General features: G+C 43.9%; 2 protein-coding genes across 2 annotated transcripts in view; both read left to right on the top strand.

Moving 5' to 3' along the window:
* The first annotated feature begins 745 nt into the window (after positions 1-745).
* On the top strand, positions 746-3,319 carry LOC142884575 (gap junction delta-2 protein). Its single transcript, XM_076020313.1, has one exon. It carries the CDS (start codon positions 842-844, stop codon positions 1,958-1,960), a length of 1,119 nt encoding a protein of 372 aa, XP_075876428.1. The 5' UTR covers positions 746-841; the 3' UTR covers positions 1,961-3,319.
* Positions 3,320-3,419: 100 nt separating this feature from the next.
* LOC142884576 (unconventional myosin-XVIIIa-like) overlaps positions 3,420-20,160 on the top strand; it is a 62,788-nt gene continuing 46,047 nt past the window's right edge. The window contains exons 1-5 of the mRNA XM_076020314.1: positions 3,420-3,492; positions 4,913-5,980; positions 17,490-17,579; positions 17,735-17,806; positions 19,422-19,475. Coding sequence (XP_075876429.1) covers positions 5,015-5,980; positions 17,490-17,579; positions 17,735-17,806; positions 19,422-19,475 — 1,182 coding nt within the window. The 5' untranslated portion in view covers positions 3,420-3,492; positions 4,913-5,014. The remainder of the gene's footprint in view (positions 3,493-4,912; positions 5,981-17,489; positions 17,580-17,734; positions 17,807-19,421; positions 19,476-20,160) is intronic.

The following is a 20,160-nucleotide window of genomic DNA, read 5'->3' as shown; positions in this document are numbered from 1 at the left end:
TAATGAAGGAAAGGTTGATGAAATGATTTTTTTCTATTAACAGTGAATTGGAAATCCCTCACTATACTGACACCCAATAATATCATAGACCAAAGAAAAAGACAGAATTGCATCCTTTTGGAAAAAAACAGACTTGTGTTTCAGCTCTGAAATTAAAGTGGACACAGATCCATGCTGGAATCAGTATTGTCCACACTCTTTCCAGTATGTTCTTTGAACTCTGCTCGCCCATGAATGGCTGTTCAGTAAAGGTGCCCCCATTGTACTTTTCAATCTTTGTCCCACTGTATATTGAAAGCCTTTATTCACATACAGTGCAATGAACGTTTCAGTTAGAGTTGGGGAATATGTGTGGTCAGCCCATTCTCCCCCCATCCAGCTCAAAAGACACGATAACATCCCGCAACGGGCTCCACTTGAAAATACAGTTATGCAGATTGCTTCCTCTGATACATTTCCAGCTGTGAATAAGGAAGGCTCTCCAAAGGTAAGCACCTTCAGGAGACAAAAACACCAGGAAAATCATTGAGTCAGATGACTTTTGATCTACCCGCACCATTTTGTCATATGACGCGGATTGTTATCATATGAAAAATGATTTTATGTATTGAATGTATTGCAATGCTACCATCACTCATTGTCGTAAAAAAACTAAAAAAAGTTTTTGGGGTATTTTTGTTGTTGGTGTTTTGGTATCTTTGATATTTGCTTCGAAGCTTCATTCATTGCAACATCTTCTCCTTAAGAGAAGATGTTGGAGATATTTGAACAACCTTTTGGTTGAGTTACTTAAAAACATATTTATCAATCTAACTTTGGAACCATTGTATTTTTTACAGAAATGGGAGACTGGTCCATTCTTGGCCGCTTCCTAACGGAGGTTCAGAACCATTCCACCGTCATCGGCAAGATATGGCTGACGATGCTCCTCATCTTCCGCATCCTGTTGGTGGCCTTGGTGGGGGATGCCGTGTACAGCGACGAGCAGTCAAAGTTTACCTGCAACACCCTGCAGCCTGGATGTAATAACGTCTGCTACGACACCTTTGCTCCGGTCTCACACTTGCGCTTCTGGGTCTTCCAGATTGTGCTCGTCTCAACGCCCTCCATCTTCTACATTGTCTACGTCCTGCAGAAAATCACAAAGAATGAAAACTTGGACGTCAAGAAGGTTGTTGTCGTGCCCAGGGCTGCCACTTCACTTGAGAGGGAGAAACGCGTGGGAGGAGATAAGGAAGCGACGCTTGAATCTGGTGGACCTTACAACAGAGTGTATACCAACGAGGAGTGGAGCTCCCAGGAGGATGAGTGTGAGGAGAGGAGCCAGCTGGACGAGGAAATGAGAGAGGTGGGGAAGGACCCAACGCAGCTCTCCAGCCAGGTGCTGCTCATCTACATCATCCACGTTCTGCTGCGCTCCATCATGGAGATAATCTTTCTCATTGGCCAGTATTACCTGTTTGGATTTGAAGTCCCCCACCTTTTCCGCTGTGAGACCTACCCCTGCCCAACCAAAACGGACTGCTTCGTGTCTCGCGCTACGGAGAAAACCATTTTCCTCAACTTCATGTTCAGTGTCAGTCTCGGCTGCTTCATCTTGAACATTGTGGAGCTGCACTATCTCGGCTGGATTTATATTTTCAGGGTGTTGTTCTCAGCGTGCTGCACGTGCTGTAGGTCGGATCAAGACCCTGTGCGTCAGGTGGAACTATATTCGGACAGCAATCCGCTGCTGCTCGAGCTCAAACACTCCTTACGTGGCAGGGTTGTTCTGCAGGCCACCTCTGCAATGTCCCGGGACAAGAGCAGCACTGTCCCCAGTCAGGCACCGGCCATCTCCTTCGAGACAGACTCTACACTGGAGTGCACTTCCAAGAGAAATCCAGACGAGAAGGAACGCACTAAGACAAGACTGCATAACATGGCCAAAATGGGACGAGGCAAAAAGTCATGGCTATAGATGATTTGGACCTTTTCTCTACTGGGTTGGTTTTCATTTTTTTCAAGGATGGATGAGTTGAGGAAAACTGTTAAAGTTAGTGATTGTGGAAATGATGCACAGGATTTCACAGTATTTGATGTACTTGGTGTATTTGATTTAAAGGTGCCATATTATGCCAAATTCAAACTTTTTAACAGTTCTATACATCTCTAGCCTGTCAATGAACATCCCTCAAGACACATCACTAACACCTTCCCCAGGTAATGACAACACTCACAGTCAACTGTCTGCCCTACGCTCTGCCTCTCATGCAAAACATGTGAGAGGTTAAACAATCATCAGTTTTAGGAGGAAGCTATAACTGGAAAATTTGGCAGGAGGCTGTAAACAGGTGGCTGAAGACACTGCTTTTTGGAGATCTGTGTTTTTTTGCAGGATAATTGATCATCCCCACTGGAATCTGGGATAAAGAATAGAAAAAGATCTGACAATGGATATAATGTGGGACCTTTAAATCTCACAAATGAATGCAAGCTTTCTTATCATTAGGATACGCACATTTTATGAAATTATTTGATTTTGCATCCAGTGAAATTTTACATTTGCTCAGTGTATTGTGAAGCGGAATTGCTAATATTAATGTAGCACAGCATTTTATGAAAATGTCTGTGTAAATACACTCAAATCAACGTGTTTGCTGTGATTATTTGAACACCTATTTACTTGTGAAGTTACAATACTAAAACAATGTCACTGTAAACATGTAACATGTATACATGTTTCGTCATACTGAAAGTCTTTCACTGATGTGTTTTCAAATTTTGTGTAATTTGTAAGACTGTCAAAGCGTGTAAAATGACTGAATTATGGCAGTACATAGATTTACATAAACATTGATGTAATACGCTGCTTTAAGTTCTTTAAAGACTATGTCACATCTCTAAATAAAGGCACGGTGTGTGTTGCTGAGCTCTTTAAAAAATAAACAGGCAGCAGTACTTATTAACTGTGTTATATTCTGTCATGTACCTGCACATTTAACGTCTCAGGAAGCTGTCGTACCAGGAGGGGTCACTGCTGTCCAGGTTACAATAATGCTACCTTCGAGGACTGTAGGAATTAATACTTGCGGCAATAGCAAAGCGTCGCTAACGTCCTGTGGACGCATCGGACAGGTCAAATATATCTTCAAGAGCTTTAAAGACTATCACACATGATGTTCAAGATGCGTGAACATAAAAACAAAAAAAAGAAAGAAAAAGTTTATGATATGCCTATAAACAGGTTTATCTATTGCAAAATTAGATTAAAATGACTTAACAGAGATAAAGACTTGTGATATACTAAAGCAGTCAAATACCAATTCTTTACCATTTCTAAGATTGAAACAAATTAGAAATAACAACGCGTGCATCATCTGCGTAGTTTCTAAAGTCGGACTTTACCGGTGAGCATTTGAAGGCAACACAAGTAATACCTCGCACCTAGTGTCAATACCAGGGAAGGAAATGATGAAAACTTGGCAAAAGACGACGACGCTGCAAACGCAGGTAAGTTATTGTCATGTCTAACTCGCATCAATCCAGCACAGGGTTTCATATCAGTGACGTGTTTACAATTTACCAAAAGTGTCTCCAAAGGCCGTCGGTTCTAAAGAATGAGGGCAAAGCAGCTTAAAGGGGATATTGCGGCCGATCTCTGGTCCACCCGTCGAGCAAACATAGCTGCACCATGCGTGCGTCCCAGATAACGTACGATTGTTTTCTTCTGATTTATTAAAAGACAATTTCCAAACGTGCTGTATTCAAAATTGACTGACAATGACAGCTTATAAGCCACCAAGCCTCTGACCTCTGATTTGTTAAAAAAAAAAACAAAAAAAAAAAACAAAACCCAAAAAACAAACATCATGGGCTAATAACCTTTTTTCTCGTGTCGAAACTAATTCACGCGTAAAACATATGACTTTGACAGAGACTGGCAATGCCACAGCTGTCTAAGTGTCTGTAAATGGGACAACTTAACTCAGGCTCAGATGAACACTCATAGAAAAGAGAAGTTAAATACTTAATCTATTTTATATTAGGGTGAAATATTTAGTGTCATTTTTATAGCTTTACGTTGACAACAGAGAAAGATGACATGCAATATATAATTACTTCTGTGTGTTTTATTTGTGTAATTTAGTTGGATGAATATGGCATTGTTTTTGCCACATGACATCTCAGACAGGCCTTTTTAAACCAGTATAAACCCACATTATAAAACAGCTGACAGTAAATTCATTTGGTTTGAATTTCAAAAAGAGGGCCAAATATGGATTAGGGTGGATCTTGAAGGATTTACTGTATCTGTTGTGTTTTTGGCACATCTGTCATCATCCTGCAAGTGCAAATCTGCATAGTGCCACTCAAGTGGTTAAAAAAAGGCCTTTGAACCAAGTTAAGTCAATAAATCTTTATTTTCCAATGACCTGCAACTTTGTTGTAATGAACAGAGGTATATAAAAACACAAAGACCAAACACTCCATACTGACAAATGTTATATAAACAGTAAAGTCAGTGAACAAATTACAGTAATCAGTTATTGTTGATACATTCTTTGATTAATAATGGTGAATGTCATAAGTCATTTGCCATTGACTATAGCAGCAGGGACAAATTAATTCTTCAATCTGTTTGTCCAGCATTTTGTGCATTTTATTATTAATTTATAACCTTTGGCTTAATTGAAGCAGCGAAAACCACCTAAACAATGAATGGTTTGACTATTAAAATAGTTTTAGCTTTTTTCAAAGATCCTCTTTGTTTGTCAGTAACAATGACCATACTGGCAAACTACAGAAAGGGAAATTTTTGCATTTTTTGCAGCTTTCATCAACATGGAATTCAAAGATGAAACAACCACACATGCTTGGAAAGTGAGCAAAAATGTTGCCAATTGTTCTTTTTTCTTCACATCTTTTACAGGTTGTGTGATCGCGGCACATGTAGAATAGATGCTCTCACCAGGAGTTCCTCTCACCATCCTTTTCTCTAAAAGTTGGCAAAAGGCCTCTGAAAAGCTCAAGCATGTTCCACCTCATGAAGAAAGATAAGGAGAAGGAAAAGGAAAAGGAATTAGGCAAGAAGGAAAAGAAAGACAAGAAGGAAAAGAAAGAGCGAATGTCGCAGGCTGAGCTCAAGAGCTTGGAGGAGATGAGCATCCGCAGGGGCTTCTTCCATCTCAACCGAGGAAGCTCCAAGAGAGATCCCAGGTGCAGGCTGGAGATCTCCAGTCCAATCCCAATCAAGGTGGCCAGCAACACGGAACTCAACCTTACAGATCTGGACGCTGAGCGCCTTTCCAACACCCTCGAGCATGACAATGACCAAGGCGATGGTGGCACCTCTGGTGAAAACCTAAGAGGATCTGAGGTAGGGCTTCATCGCAGCTCCGTAAAAGAGAGAGCGGCTAAGTTTGGGGAGCTGGCTAAGGTCAGTTCGGGGGTGTCCTTTTCGCTCAAGATCAAAGAAGAAGATGGTCCAGCCACTTACGATCTTCCTGGACGCATCCGCACCACGTCCTCTGTCAAGGACCACCTAAGCCTGAAAGGAACGGACGTGGCCCACGTTCCTGAGATGGTGGAGAAGACCTTCCCAGGTGCTGATTTACAGCTACCGCTAGTTGTTCCTCCCCCAATACCAGATCCAAGAGAGCTTGATCTCCAACGCCGCCCCACTGGGGATTTTGGCTTCTCTCTGCGACGGACCACCATGCTGGACAGGCAGCCCGACGGGGAGGTGTGCCGCCGGGTCGTGCACTTTGCGGAACCAGGTGCCGGGGCGAAGGACCGGGTGGCCGGTTTGGTCCCTGGGGACAGGTTGGTGGAAATCAACGGCGTCAACGTGGAGAACAAGAGCAGGGACGAGATCGTGGAGATGATCCGTCAGTCGGGGGAGATGGTCCGGCTGAAGGTGCAAACAATTTTGGAGCTGAGCGAGCTGAACCGCAGCTGGCTGAGGGCTGCAGAAGGCCAGCGCAGAAGCACTTCACACGTAAGTCCTGCCCTGTTGTTACTGCAAGCAACCCCCGGCACGCACAGGGCTCGAAAGGCTTCAGTTGCCAGAGCTACAGAGCTGTTTACGAAAACATCTATTCATCTCTTTCAAAGAGAAGAGGAAATCTTAAGACCACTCAGGCACTCAAGTTGTTTTAAAAAGCGGTCCAATATTTGATTCATTTTCAAATTTTTATTTTTCGTCCAAACCTTCACTGAAGTTGCCCTGCATGATGGATAATTAAAAAAACTCACACAAAAAGAACATATCTAGAATGAGTAATTAAAAGCTCCATCAAAATGCCCAGTTAATGTACAGCTGGTCAAGATTGTGTTGAATTCAAATCTTAAGGTCAATGGTCACACGACTACAGGTTATCATGCTTCTTGTAATAAGCTGTTGAACCAAAAGTTACAGTCATCTGGCAGACCTCAATTGAAACGTTAACTGCAGCACTTTTTTCTTTTTAACCATATTGAACAACTATTGTCACTACTAACTTTTTGTCAGTATTAAACAACAACAACAACAACAACAACAACAACAACAACAACAACAACAACACACGTATTTGCACTGAACAGAAATATTTTATCTAAAACAAAATACGCTTTGGGTCAAGGTTGACATCTCCACCAGTGCCAGCGTCTTTTTTTACGTCTCACTCTGGCACTTGTCTCATCTGAATGTGAGATCTGGCGCCCACGTAAAGTGGATTAAAAACATCTTGATGGTGGGTGGAACGGCAATGATACTGGTGATGTGCTATTGTGCTCGGGGGAGTCTGTTGGTGTGTGTTTTGAGAGCGCGAATGTGTTCTGGTGTACATATAATCCCCCTTTCCCTCCCCCCCGGCTCCTTTGACACCAAACAATGGGACGCTGACGGAAACAACGGCCCCAAACACACCACCGCAGACCATGGCCATATGGTCTTGGAAGACTTGGCCAGCAGCCCATTCAGGTTTTTCCTACAGATAATCATGTGCAACACGTAGAGAGGCATCAAGTTAAACTACTTATTCGCCAGAATTTGGTCTGTTGTAAGGGTTTTAGTCTAACGAGGTTTGAGCTTTGGACTGGAAGTGTGCAATGCCACGTCTTGTTTAACTGCTGGATGGGGGACAAATCAGATGTGGGAGGAGGTTTTTTACGCTAACCCTCATTCCAATTTTCTTTGGGTGGGCGCAGTGCGTTTGTATGATTCTGCCTGTCCACAGTGAATTTACTACACTGCAAAGAAACACATGCATGAAAATAAAATCAATAGAAACAGTTGTCCTGGTGGGTCTATATAGTACATCTGCAATACCGTGCCTCAATTGTAATACATTTTAATACATTAATTCAAATCATATTCAAGCTTTCAATATTGTGGGTTGAAAGGTTGTATATTATGCACAATTCACTTAACCAATGTCTTCTAGCAATAATAGATGTTTCTTGTGTCTCTATGGAATCTGCACAAAGGCTAAAGCACATCTCACGTTCTTCTAAGTGCCCCCTTTTTGATGTCACTAAAGAGAAGTGACACCACACTGATAGCCCTAGTGAGAAAGCTCCCATCTAGGTTTTTGTTAGGTCCTATGAGACTACCTTGTTTCTGTCTATGTAACAGTTTCAGCAGGAATCTAAACACCAAGCTGTCGACAGAGGGCTAGTCTGTCTTTGAAGGTTTTTTTGTTTGACTAATGTTGCAGGCCCCTCCTCGGGAGTCTGGGATGAAAAATAAAGACACGGTAATGGTTAAAACGTGGGACTTTTAAGTCAGTAACATCATTTTCCTCTGTAAACCCTGACACTGGCCTGGTTGTGAGACACAGATCTATTTCGCAAAGCGGCGCATGAACGGTGACCTGATAAGTCATTAACAGGCTGGGCAGCTAATTAAGTAGCTGAGAATCCTTTCTTTTAAAGCACGTGGGGGCGGGGTTGGGGGGTTGTGACCGGGGTCAAGGCAGACATAGGATGCAAAATGTGTTCTGCACAGGGGGGCTGTTTTACAACCGGAGAGTGGAGACTATAGACAGCAGAGACTTAAGGCAGTGGCAGTTAGAATGATAATGATGCCAATGTTACAAGTGTGATTCTGTGGGGCTGACTTCTTGTTAGAAACATATGTCTCCTCTGACCTAAAAACACCACTGAAACAGGCCCACCAATGATTTGACAATACATCGGACATTGTCCACATCACTTTGATTTTAAAGTGTGCCCATAAATTGGAAACAGAGACCCGTTTCTTTACTTTGTCCTACATTCTGCTCCTGATCGTCACAAGACAGGCCACTTTGGTTAAAAAAGAAAAAGAGAGAAAATGTGCATGTGAGCGTGACCTAAAACCAACTGGACTATTTATAGGTGGTTTATAATAAGAGATCTACACTCTGGATCTAGACCTCAGCAACACAGTTTGATTTGTAGCGTGGTGTATCTAAGCCACATGCATGTTGTCTGAATTTTGAGGGTGATCTAAAATACTTTGACGAGTTGGTGATTTAAATCACTCCTATGTATATTGTGCGCGAGACTCTAAGCTTAATTCTACTACTACTACTACTGCTACTACTATGACTAACAGTAATTATAATGATTACTATTATTATTAGAATGACTATTATATTACTATTAGCATGATTCCATCTTTCTTTTTGCACGTTTTATTGTAATACCTATTGGTGGTCAGAGGGTTAGAGGGATTTTTGTTTTGTATTACTGTTTGGGAGGGTGAAATTCTCAGAGCTTAACTAACTACTGGCAGGATTTTTCTCAGAAACAAGCAATTGGCTGTGTAAGTGGAGCACTGCAGTGTGAATAAAGGGTCTGTTACTGCCGAAAAATACATACACTGTAATCTTCCCCTGCCTCTGCGACTGTCCGCCCTCCTGTGCCAAATAGTTTCCAATCGCGAGACAAAACAGGCAAATTACTATCCGTTGAAACCCCTCGCCAAGTCCAGTTCTCCAAGTAAATATTATCCTGGGAATTCAACTTTCAGGAAAACTGAATATTATTAATTAAGAGTGACAAAAAGCATCAATTGCATGTTCAGAGGAATAACAGGTGAGCAGATGAAGAGTTTGTCCATTGGGTGGCAGTCATTGCCCACATTTCCCAAGAACAGTACGCCACTATAACCAGACACCCCACTGTCCTGCTATTATGCAACTCTTATTTGTTGTTAAAGTTCTGCTGCAGTTGATTGATTTTTGTGGAGTTTGTATTCATACATTTTCATATTATTTCAGTCACAGTCTAATCTAATCTACTTGACACATCCATCTTTCATTCATGTGCTTCCTTCCTTCCTATTGCAGTCCAGACTCATTTTCTCATTAGGAAATTAGCGAATGGTTTAATCTTCTCCCCGGGTTGCCTGATAAAATCACGTCACTGCCTTTTCAGCTTGGGTGACTTGACAGTTGCAGACAGTATTAGCGAGGGCGTGGATTAGGAAGAGGCAGGACTAGTGCAGATACGGTTCACTAAAGGGGCACGACTTAAAGTGCCATTCCCTGTTTTTATTTTTGTAACATTTTTATATTTTAGAATTTCTGATCTTCATCACAAATTTGACTACAAGTCACATTCTGAATCAAAATGATTTATTGATCCTGTTAAGGATGAAAGCACAGGTAAGGGCTACCTGACGCACCTGAGACGTTGCCAGTGGGGTAGTTGCAAGGTCATCAGCTGGGAGCCACCCTTCATTGATGTTTTGCTCCATTATTCCCGGAACATCTCACGGTGGTGGAGCAACAGCAGGGACGTCTCCCTGCCGTCCCCTGCAGCTATCCCCTTATTTTCCCCTCGACATGTCCTTCCTTCTCAGCCAGAAACTGACTCTTTCCGCCTCCTCTGCCAAGTCCTTGGATGCCTTCTTCAACTTTGGCCCGGTCACTCCTATGTTCCTCAGGAGGCGCTGGATAGACGTACCAATAAACTGCCTACCTCCACAGTGCAGAAAACTATTGACCACCCTGCCTCTCGACACACAGCTGCCTGCTTGGCGTATTTCTCCTTCTTCTTTTCAAAAGCTGCCTCCACTCCTCCCTCCTAAGGGACTGTGAGCTCTGCCAGGATCATTGCTTTGAGGGGGACCTCAGGATGCTGTCTGGTCTCAGAGAGGTCGTGGTTATCTCTGGAGGGAACTTGAGCTGCCAATCAAGACCCACTCTTGAGTTCCAGTCACCTTCAGGTGTTGATCTTCTCTCCCTCTGGGTGAAGTTCTGAGCCTGTGCGTCTTGTCCAACAAAATGGATCAGCTTCTGTGCTGTTGAAGGATGGTCTTTGGCCGCTTCCAGCCTTCGTGCCTCAAGGACTTCTGCCAGCTTCAGCAGGACCTGGTCGTGCTGCCACCTGTACCAACCCTGAGCCAAAGCTGTCTTGCAACTGGACAGGATGTGCTGTAGACTTGGGTTTGAAGCGTTGTACAGATGACAAATTTCCTCAGAGCCGGACCACCGACTCATATTGCTGGGGGTGAGAAGGGTGTCGTAGGTGGCCCGAATGAGGAAACTTAACCTTGCTTGAGGCATGTCCGACCACTTGATGGTCCTGTTGACCACTCCCTCCCAGGTTGTCCAACATCCTTGCTGCCGCTGGCTGAGCGTTCTGTCCTTGTACTGCTCCTACCCACTCCTGACCACCCCTTCAATCACCCGGTCTCCCTGATTGTGTCCTGCCAACAATTTCTGTGTGCATCAGCCTGCTGATGGCCTGGTCGACAGCCTCTTCGGCCCTCCACTTGCGTCCCGTTTGAACCAGTGCCTCATTGTTTTTTTTTACAAAAGGGTCAGTTGAGTCTCTAAGTTCTAACGAGGGCCTCACCTGCTGTGGCTGGACTTCACAGCATTATGTTGTTTTTATTTCAAACCAAACGGTGGTGATTTGCTCCTAGTTAAGCAATGAACTGTTATTTTATTATATGATCCAACCACAGCGGACTCCCCTGAGCTCCTGCTCGGTGCAGGAAGTGCAGTCATGTTATGAGTGATGTCTTCAAGTCAGATTTTCCCAGAATTTCTCCAAAGGCTACAATTAACTGTGGTTATGGTGTAGAGCCCTTTGTCTTTGTTCTGCAATGGCCAAATATAGGCCGACAGCCAGCACAATGTTCTGTCCTAGTAAGTTTCTCACGGGATTCAAAAAGCGTGGCTCTTTTTGAATCTGAGTGATAATATGTGAAATATGTTTTATTTAACATTAAGCTAAACTAAATTACTTAGTATGAGTGCATATTTTTTTCTTGCACTGCAGTAACTAATCGTCACCCTATTAAAATAAAAATAATTTTTTTGACGAAAATGAGTTTTCTTATCTCTATCTCTTTATTATCTCTTGGTAATGCTGCCCATCTCTTTTTGTGTTTTCCCAAAAACTTGAAAAAAAAATGACTTAGGCCATTGTTTTAATCGGGTGATGTAATGTGAGTGTATTTTAGAATAAGAAAAGACTCACTGCATCACTGTATCAAATACTAAAGTCTAGATGTCTCAACATTAGTTTGTTGTTTCAATTAATTCTCTGTGTGGCACTTTCTGTCTTCAAATTACGCTATGAATGTTTTTTTTTTTTTAATCAATATTTAATTTGATGTTAAATACTGGACAGTGCACTCTCTCAGACCACGTGCGTTAAGAAATGCAAGTACAGCTAGTTCCTTCCAATTTTATTGACCTTGTTTATCAATGAACAAACGAGAACATTAAATGTAGGTCAGAGGTGCGCTTTAGTCGATCATTGATTAATGGCTCCCTCTTGTGGCGTAGCGGGTGCAATGACACATGGGCCGAAAAACACCGCTAAGATTCATGGAGTCATGGAGCGGCAGAGCCTCAACAAACTGTTCAAAAAATAAGTTGGTAACCTGCCATGACGTCCTAATGTCATCTTTGAATATTTTTTTTAATAGTGGAGCTGCAGTATAATTTACCTTCAATGAAAACGAGACATCATGTGAAATTAAAGCCATCTGAAATCAAAGGCCACCATAGTCAATTAATTATGGCTTAGCTTCTGGGTGTAATGGATCAGTTCACAGTCCCACTGCTACCAGCCCCTTAAACCTCTTTTTCCCAGTGTAACGTTGTTTAATTAACAGGTCTGACTACAACATGTCTGACCCGCTGCATCCTTTGGGCTGTGTGTACAACACAGCCATATTTAGAATTTGCTTAGAAATAAATGAAGTGAAGTGCTTGTGCTTACTGTAGCAATAATATGATAATAGTAATATTGCCATTGAATGCAGGATGTGGTCAGTTCGACATTAACTAGAAGTTACTGCAATCTTGGACATCATAATTTCTTCATGAAAAGAAGAAGACAGAGTTCTCAGTGCTACGCCTGAGTGGCTCCGGCAAGAGTTCAGGTACATCCTGCCGACACCTCCTGGCACACTGTCGCATGCTGGGGTGACTGCTAGTTAGTTGCTCAACAGCCGATGAAAAAAAGACATTTGTAAGCTCTGTGGTGGAAAGAAAGTTGTTCTGATGCTATTCTTGTTTTGAAAAGGCCGCTGCTCTCTCTCTAAATGTGATTCTCTTCACATACGGATCGGTGAAACAGACCCAACACATTTGGGATCTGTTTTCCACATTTCAAACCCAGCTTGTAGTGCGGAGACCAATGGGCAGCCCAGGCTATTAGATGGTGATAGATGAAATTGCTTTCTTAGGTTTCTGGATCTCTTAATTGCATAGTTGGCCTTCGAGGCCCTCTGCAAGGTGCAAAGGTTAGGTTTAAAGTGTTTTGCGCGCCGCCGGGTTACAGACTCCCTGTCTGGAGCAGACCTGGGCTGGGGGTTGGGGTTGGGGTGGGCGGAGTGTGCGACTCAACTGACGTGGTTGCGCAGCTTCTATTTAAAGGCTGCCAGTGTCCCCAGCAGCTGTCCCCCTTCGATCTCCCTGCCCGCCTCCTCTCACATTCCCCACTCTCCACTCCCTGGGCTGCGGAGAGTGGCCCCCCGAAGCAGCGCCCAACTGACTTGTGACCCCGCCCACCGGGGGTGTCCTCCCGCTCGCCCAGTAGGGTTGAGTAGTGTGCTCCTCGCAGACCCCTGGTTCTCACCCTGCCTCCACCCAGGCCGCACTGCTCCAGCAACCAAAGCTAAATACTGGAAGTTTAACCAAGCTTAGAGAGAAGGTAAATGGGCTTTGAGTGTATGTGTGTGTGTTTGGTGGGCAGTGTGATCTGTTGGGGGTACTCACATGCCAAGTGCAGCAGTTCCAGCTGGGATCTCATGGCGCCTGAGAATGGCCTCTTTTTCCTGCTGAAACTATTTATAGTAGTTGACTGATGAAAGCGGCGATGGCGAAACATGTTGCTGCGCAGCAGTTTGAATGCAGCTCCTCAGGAAGAACCACGTTCACGTTTCAAAAACAGCCATAAAGAGTTATACAAGCCGTGTCTGCCTGTTCATGAAGGGAGCCGATGCATGACTATTACACTTTGGATCATTTTGATCATAGGCATCGCTGGCTTTAATAGTTTGAATGTTTCTTGCTGGCAAGATGCTTGGTTTACTTTGTGTTGTTTTGTTGTTTGTCTGTGCGACCATTTCAGTGTACTGCCTGAAAATAAGGCCCTCATGTTTCAAAGCTTTATTCTAACTCCCACTGTGTTGGTCCTGCAATGTCTACATATAAGAAGATTTGTATTTTTTTATGACCTGGACTCCAGTATTAAATAATGGACAACACAGCCATATAATAGAAAACTCTATTAATGCCTATAAAATAGCATATTTAGCCCACTGTTTGCAGCCTCCTGCCAAAATGCAGGGGTTTAGACTCCTGCTTTGTAGCGCCGTCGTCCATATTTGGAATGGGACAAAAACACGGGATGTTGTCAGAAGGGGGAACAATAACCTGGATGGGGGTGTTTGTCACTAAGCTGAGAGAGGTATTCCATGCTCTTTGTGATGTCACAAAGGGCGCTGATTTCCAGATCTATGTGTTTTTAGCACAGGCTTTCATATAGTTAGTGCAAAGAAAAGACCTAGAAGATGGACTTTCCTGATTAGTGGGAAGTTCAATAACAATATAGGGACTCCTTTCATGCTTTCCACTGTGTGCACCATTTCATGATGTCTTTCATGTGTCCTGTCTGTCCTCAGTGCTGCATGGTCTCACTGCCCTGTCGCGTGCAGAACAGCTCAAGTTCCCACTGCTTCTCCCATCACACTTTGCAGAACGCCGCTGCTTTTACTCTCATTCCCTCATTATTCCCAACACTTGTACTCGGCACCCGCCAGCTCGTCCCATGACTCCTGGCCCTTCACCATGGCGTACAAATCTCGCTTTTCATTCTGGGAGCAAAAGGGAAGTCTCTTCCTTTTCACAGTTTTTCTTTTGTTTTTTTTGCTCCCTCTTCATACCTGCATGATCTTATTAAACATTTTTTAGTCAAATTTATATAGTGTTTCCTCGTTAGGATGGTAAAACTTTGGCACTGAATGCTTTGGTTTGATTCCTCTGTGTTGTTGCTCTCTCTTTTATAGGTTAACGTTAAGAATAAGCCAGATGTAAGTTTCATCTTATGCTTGTCTGCTTTTGGGGAGCTAATTAAACTAACCAGCTGGTGTGTTGTGAGACTGGACAAGATCTGGACTTCCAACCAGGCTACTAATCATGCCGACAATGTTTTACAAGCTAAAGGCTGAAGATGTTTAGACCAGAGAGCATGGACATGAGGAAAATAATCATTTCTATCCTCCAAGCAAACTTACAAGCACTACAATGAGTGGCCCTGTTTTGCAGTTTGTTGATGATGGAACCTTGCTTAAGGTGGTAAGATAATGCCTGTAGTGATTTTTATCATCTTCTAGATTAAACAGCATAACAGGACTGCAATCACCTGATTGTAAACACTTAGCATCATCTGTCTCACCATTTATGGCCTATAAATCATGTTTAATTATAAACATGATGAAGTACTCCTCATTTCCACGCCAGGGAGTTGTAAACCTACATTTATAGTGATGTTAAACAAGCTCCATTCTTGGAGCTGAAGAAAGACATTGAATGATCAGGTCTGATTGAATGCACCATAGTGAGTTTTCAAGACTTGAAATTCTCCCATTTCTATCAATCTATTCTTTGAACGGAGGACCTGCTGTGGCGTTCTTTGCCTGTCTATTCACACACGGTGTTGTTTGTATCCAGCCTGATGTAGATACCAGCTCAGCTCAGGCAGTTGCTAATCCCAGTGTGGAAACTGCAGTCGTTGCCCAGTCGTCTGCATCATCAGCAGCTGAGGAGCTCGACAGCAACGGCGACATGCTCAATCCGGACTCATCCAGGGAGGAGCAGGTTTCTGGCGGTAAGAAGGTGGTGAGGGTCGTGAGGAGGGTCGTTCGGCGAGTGATCCCCGCAGGGACGGAACCACCGAGCCAGCCTGTTGTCCCAGAGGCCACGAAAGCCGCAGAGTCCGGGATGAAGGCAGCCAGACCTGGAAACGTGGACAAGGACGACATCTCCGTGGGCCTGACCAGCCTGATGGGCAGAGGTCGAACCAAAGAGCACAGGCCTCGCACCAGAACCCAAGACCGCAAGGAGGAGGTGAAAGAAGAGGCAAAGCAGGAGGAGGCTGAGAAAGTAGAGGAGGAAGAGGAGGAAGAGGAGGACGAGGCAAAAAAATCCACTGAGGTCACATCAGCCAACCTTCCACCAGCAAAGTCAAACCCCATCGCACCTTCAGCACCCAAACCAGATCCTCTGGCCCCACCTGCTGGATTCATACCTGCACCCAAGCAGAGTCTGTTGACTCCTCCGCCAGGTTTCATCCCCAGGAGATCCAGCCCGGTGAATCCACTAGCGAGACCTCCGGGATTCATTCCTGTCACCAAGACAGACCCTCTGGCTCCCCCAGCAGGGTTCATCCCCAAGCCTCGTCCAGTCGCCGTGAAGAAACCAGAGGTACTGCCGAGTGTGAAAAGTTTATGCTTGCCCCTAAAACTCTAATTGGAGCATGTTGACAAACAGAGTGCAAGGTTAACCTAAAGGAACTCTTCTGAGATATACTTCCTGACACAACTGCAGGCCTCAAATGGACTTTTACTCCCTTTCAGAAAATAATAAGTCAAACTCTTGGCTCCTGAACAAAAAACTGGCCCTGAAATAATGAAGGCCGTCCGAATGAGTGGAGCAGGGAAGGGTGCACGGACCAGCTCATGATCACACCTCATCAGTGTGTGTGAGAGTGCACTCGCTGCCTGCACCCTGCGAGCCTGCTCGGATTGAGTTGCCCATGAGCACTGAGCCGTCCCCTCATTACTGTCACTTTGTGCAGGTCCGCCTGCTGCAGATACCGAGATGGACATTGGCACTGGAGAGCATTTCCAGGGAAAAAGTCTTGGTGTTGAATTCATAATTCAGTGGACCAAAGTAGTGATTTGTTCATGATTTCCCCTTAAAAGAAAACCAGAAGTAGAGTGAACGAGAGAGGCAAGGTGATCTTTTACAAATAGCATAACAGAGTGATTAAATGTATAATTTGATTTAGCACAGGCTAATATGTGCTGAAAAGATCAACCTTTCAATGCTGCTGGATTCCCTCATTATTAATTCAGAGACATTGTGCCTTCATGTTGTCAGCCCCCTGGTGGAAGCCAGCTATAATATCCAACATCTAATAATTAGCTTCCTTTTTGACAAAACCAGAAGGTGACTGTTGCTCGCTGACCTTCGATGTTTAGTGTTACTGGCATTTGGAATGTCAAAACACGATTCGCTGTTGTCTGCAGTTTGCCGGTCAGTTGGGTGTTCGGCAAAAGACTGGAACATCTTTCTCTTGGAGACACACTTGTTTTGTTGATTGCTGTAAAGAGAGATTTAGCGCTCCAAAGCTGAATGCTGCAATTTCACATTTCTATTTTAATTGGAGAGTCAAATAAACAAAATAAAGAGGTAAACAATTTCTTGGTGTGAGACGTTAGCCATTCTGAGATACAATCAGGCTATCTCCTAACTATATTTTGAAAAATAGTTTCTACACACAGCCGATACTACGACTATAATTTAGATTCCAACTGCAGCAGATATGAAGCTGGCGAATATCGATCCTGTGTGCGATGCCTGCATACAAATAGGAAGCAAAAAGTGACAGAGTCTGATGATTACATTTCAGATGCTGCTCCCACTCTGCCTGAATGCAGCTGTGTTCTGAATTCAGCTGGGGCGAGGCTCAATGATTTCATTACTTGCAGCAGATTGTTGCTTAAGAAACCAGTGACAAACAGCAGCCTTGAACCATTATTCTTCTGCCACGGTGCTTAATGATCTGTTTTCTCTTATGGTTGTTTTCTCCTTACTCATTTCCTGGTTGAATTAATTGGAAAATTGGATTGGACGGCAGGAATCCCCCTGCGAAGTTGTGTCGCATGTGTGCACCCAGAGTTAAAAGGAAAATACATTGAGACGGAACCTCAGTCTCATTGGCTTTGTTGTTTCTGTTTATGTGCTTGAAAGCCTGTACTAAAATGTTTCTATACATATAATGTTAAGGTGAAGGAGAACCCCTGCCCCCCTGCTGCCCCTAGTGGTAAGCCGTCCCTTGTTGCACAGTCCCAGGCCCAACCTGCAGCAAATCAAGAGGTGTGTGGCATTAAAACAGGCATGATTGGATTGTGTGAGTGTGTGCGACCTGCATAGTTGACAGTTTTTTCAGCGTTTTTGGCAAATAACTCTGGATCCTTGAGATTGTTTTTGGCAACTTATAACCCACTGTCCATCATGCAATCCAAAAATAGGCAGCCAAACTGATCCCGAGCGAGGAAGACCACAAGCGTGTGATGAGGATCTTCACCATTGATGGCAAAGATGTAACTCAACCCCGCTACTGTCACCCCTCCGTGCGATTCTGTTTCGTTTGCACATGTCAGGTGTAGCCAAAGCTATGGCATTACAGCTGGCAGCTCTTATTTCAAACACAAAACAACGACAAAAAAGCAATAACATGACAGGTCACCGGAGAAAACAGCAGCAGCAGAGTAGCATGCTAATCTATCACATCAGCGTCAATGAGCAGTGTCAGTAGTTAGTAGGCTATTTGGCAGGTTAATCAATATCACGTCACTTGAATCAATGTTGTCAGCCTCAGTGACTATTTATTACTTTGTGGAAGTTGTGAGTTGACAGTACAATATTTGTTTGATGGTGGGATTATCTGAGCTAGCAGCTACTAGCTTAAATAAATTTTGTATTACTTTCTTCTCTCTCTCTCTCTCTCTCTCTCTCCCTCTCTCTCTCTCTCTCTCTCTCTCTCTCTCTCTCTTACTTTGGTTTAATTGTCAACCGCACAAACCTGAATGTCTCTGACGCTAATACACTGATATAGTGGGGCCACCCTCAAAGTGGATTGACATAAAGAAATTGGTGAAATGAAATGCTAGCGTCCACCCTAACAACGCCATTGGAGGCACTTCTTTCAATGCTGTTGTCATGCTTGGTTCCCATGTGTCTCATGCCTCTACTTCTGCCCCTCTGCGGGTCGCTGGATGCTAACTCGCTGCTGCCCTGTTTGCTGTTTTTGCTGCCAGAGCGCCAGGGCCCACAAATCCTCTCAGGTACACAGCCTTCCTTTGCCCACCTGCTGCGTTCCCTCGCCTGCGGCGTGTTGGTTGGTTTGATCCCCTCTACTGACCTTGAGCCTGCAGTGCTTTGCTTTGTCTTCCCACTTTGTCCCCCTCCGTCTGTTCTCAGCGGTTCATTGTGGGTTCGCGCGCCTGGAATGATAATGCAAAGTGACATACACCAGCAGTCCCTAAAGTTGGGTCAGGGATTCTTGAGCAGGCACAGGGAGATTTCATAATAGCTTCACTGTGGCACTGCATGCAGTGTTGAGGTCCTTTTCTTGTTTGTCTTTGATTCTTGTGCTGTATGATTTGTAAGAGGCATTTCTCATGGACAGGACAATGTTTTGCATTTTTATTATTATATAAAACACAATATGGTTGTAATCTTGTCTTATGGCTCGCTGCATTGCACCCTGCATTTATGCCTCCGCTTGTAATCGTATTCTTGCTGTGTGAAGCGAAAAACTACATTAAGAAGTTCTTGCAGCTTTGTGCATTAATATTGCCACTTCTAAACTGACTGTCATTACGACTTGTTTTGTGAGGATTTTTCTTTTGCATTGTTATGCTGCTGTTTAAAACAAATCTTGTGAACTGTTGCAACTCAAATGAACTTTTCCTCCTGACCAACTCTCTGATATGCAACAGAATTTTCAAGACACAATCAAGTTTGAATCAACACTGTTTAAAGGACCCATTGCTTCTCAACTAAAATAACTGCTGCTTGGCTCACTGTTGTGTGTTTATTTGTGACCTGCATGGTGAACTTCAGACCCACAGTTGGACGTTGAATTATTCACTTTACGTCATTAAAAACACTGATGCCTATGTTGACTTGTGCTCCTCTCTGATATGATTCCAGCCAGTTGAAGACCCTGTGGCCATCCTTCAGGCAGCGCACAAGGCTGCGGCTAAGGTCTGACCGCAGTCTGATTGTAGCTCTGGTTGCCTCCCCGCTGCCCATCAGAGTGACGTGTGTCTGTGTTTTTTGCTGTGTGATGAGCTAGTAAAAGTGGTGCTGGGCAGTGGTTGAGTAGCTAGAGAGCCACATGCACCCACCCACAGGTTCTGTATACCTTGTAGCCATAGGTGTTGTGGTGTGACTTACAGTAGACCCATGCCTTTGACTTCCTGTGGCCCCTGACGTTTGGATGAGATGAATCCAAACAGACCTTTGTAAATTCACTGATGCTCAGCACTGCTGCACTCACAATGACTGACTAGCGGCCAACTGGCACTGGTGCACGTTGACTCGGGACACAGATAATCGGTGGGTATACAGTATGTATCACGTGGGACATGGCCGCCACCTGATTCATACATGAAATAAGACCAGCAGTTGTGATTCAGCTCTGTTTGAAAAAAACTGTTTAAACAGAAGCTGCCACCAATGCAGAATATTTAGTTGTCAGCAATCACAGATCAGACTGAAAGACAATTGTGATTGTTGCCGTTGACAACCTCGTTAGACAGCAGCATGTTCTGCAATATGTTCGGAAACACTGAACAGGTAAATATGCACTCAAAATCTTAGGGAAGGTCAAATTAAAGATGATCATAAAGGAATGGAACGCATTTCAGGTGCGCTTTTCAGAGTTTTG

This window comes from Nelusetta ayraudi, unplaced genomic scaffold, assembly GCF_046127955.1.
Source record: "Nelusetta ayraudi isolate G7.1 ecotype Tasmania unplaced genomic scaffold, CSIRO-AGI_Nayr_v1 ptg000011l, whole genome shotgun sequence".
NCBI classification, from domain to species: domain Eukaryota; kingdom Metazoa; phylum Chordata; class Actinopteri; order Tetraodontiformes; family Monacanthidae; genus Nelusetta; species Nelusetta ayraudi.
The sequence above is the reverse complement of the archived record's forward strand: the minus strand, read 5'-3'. Positions and strand labels throughout refer to the sequence as shown.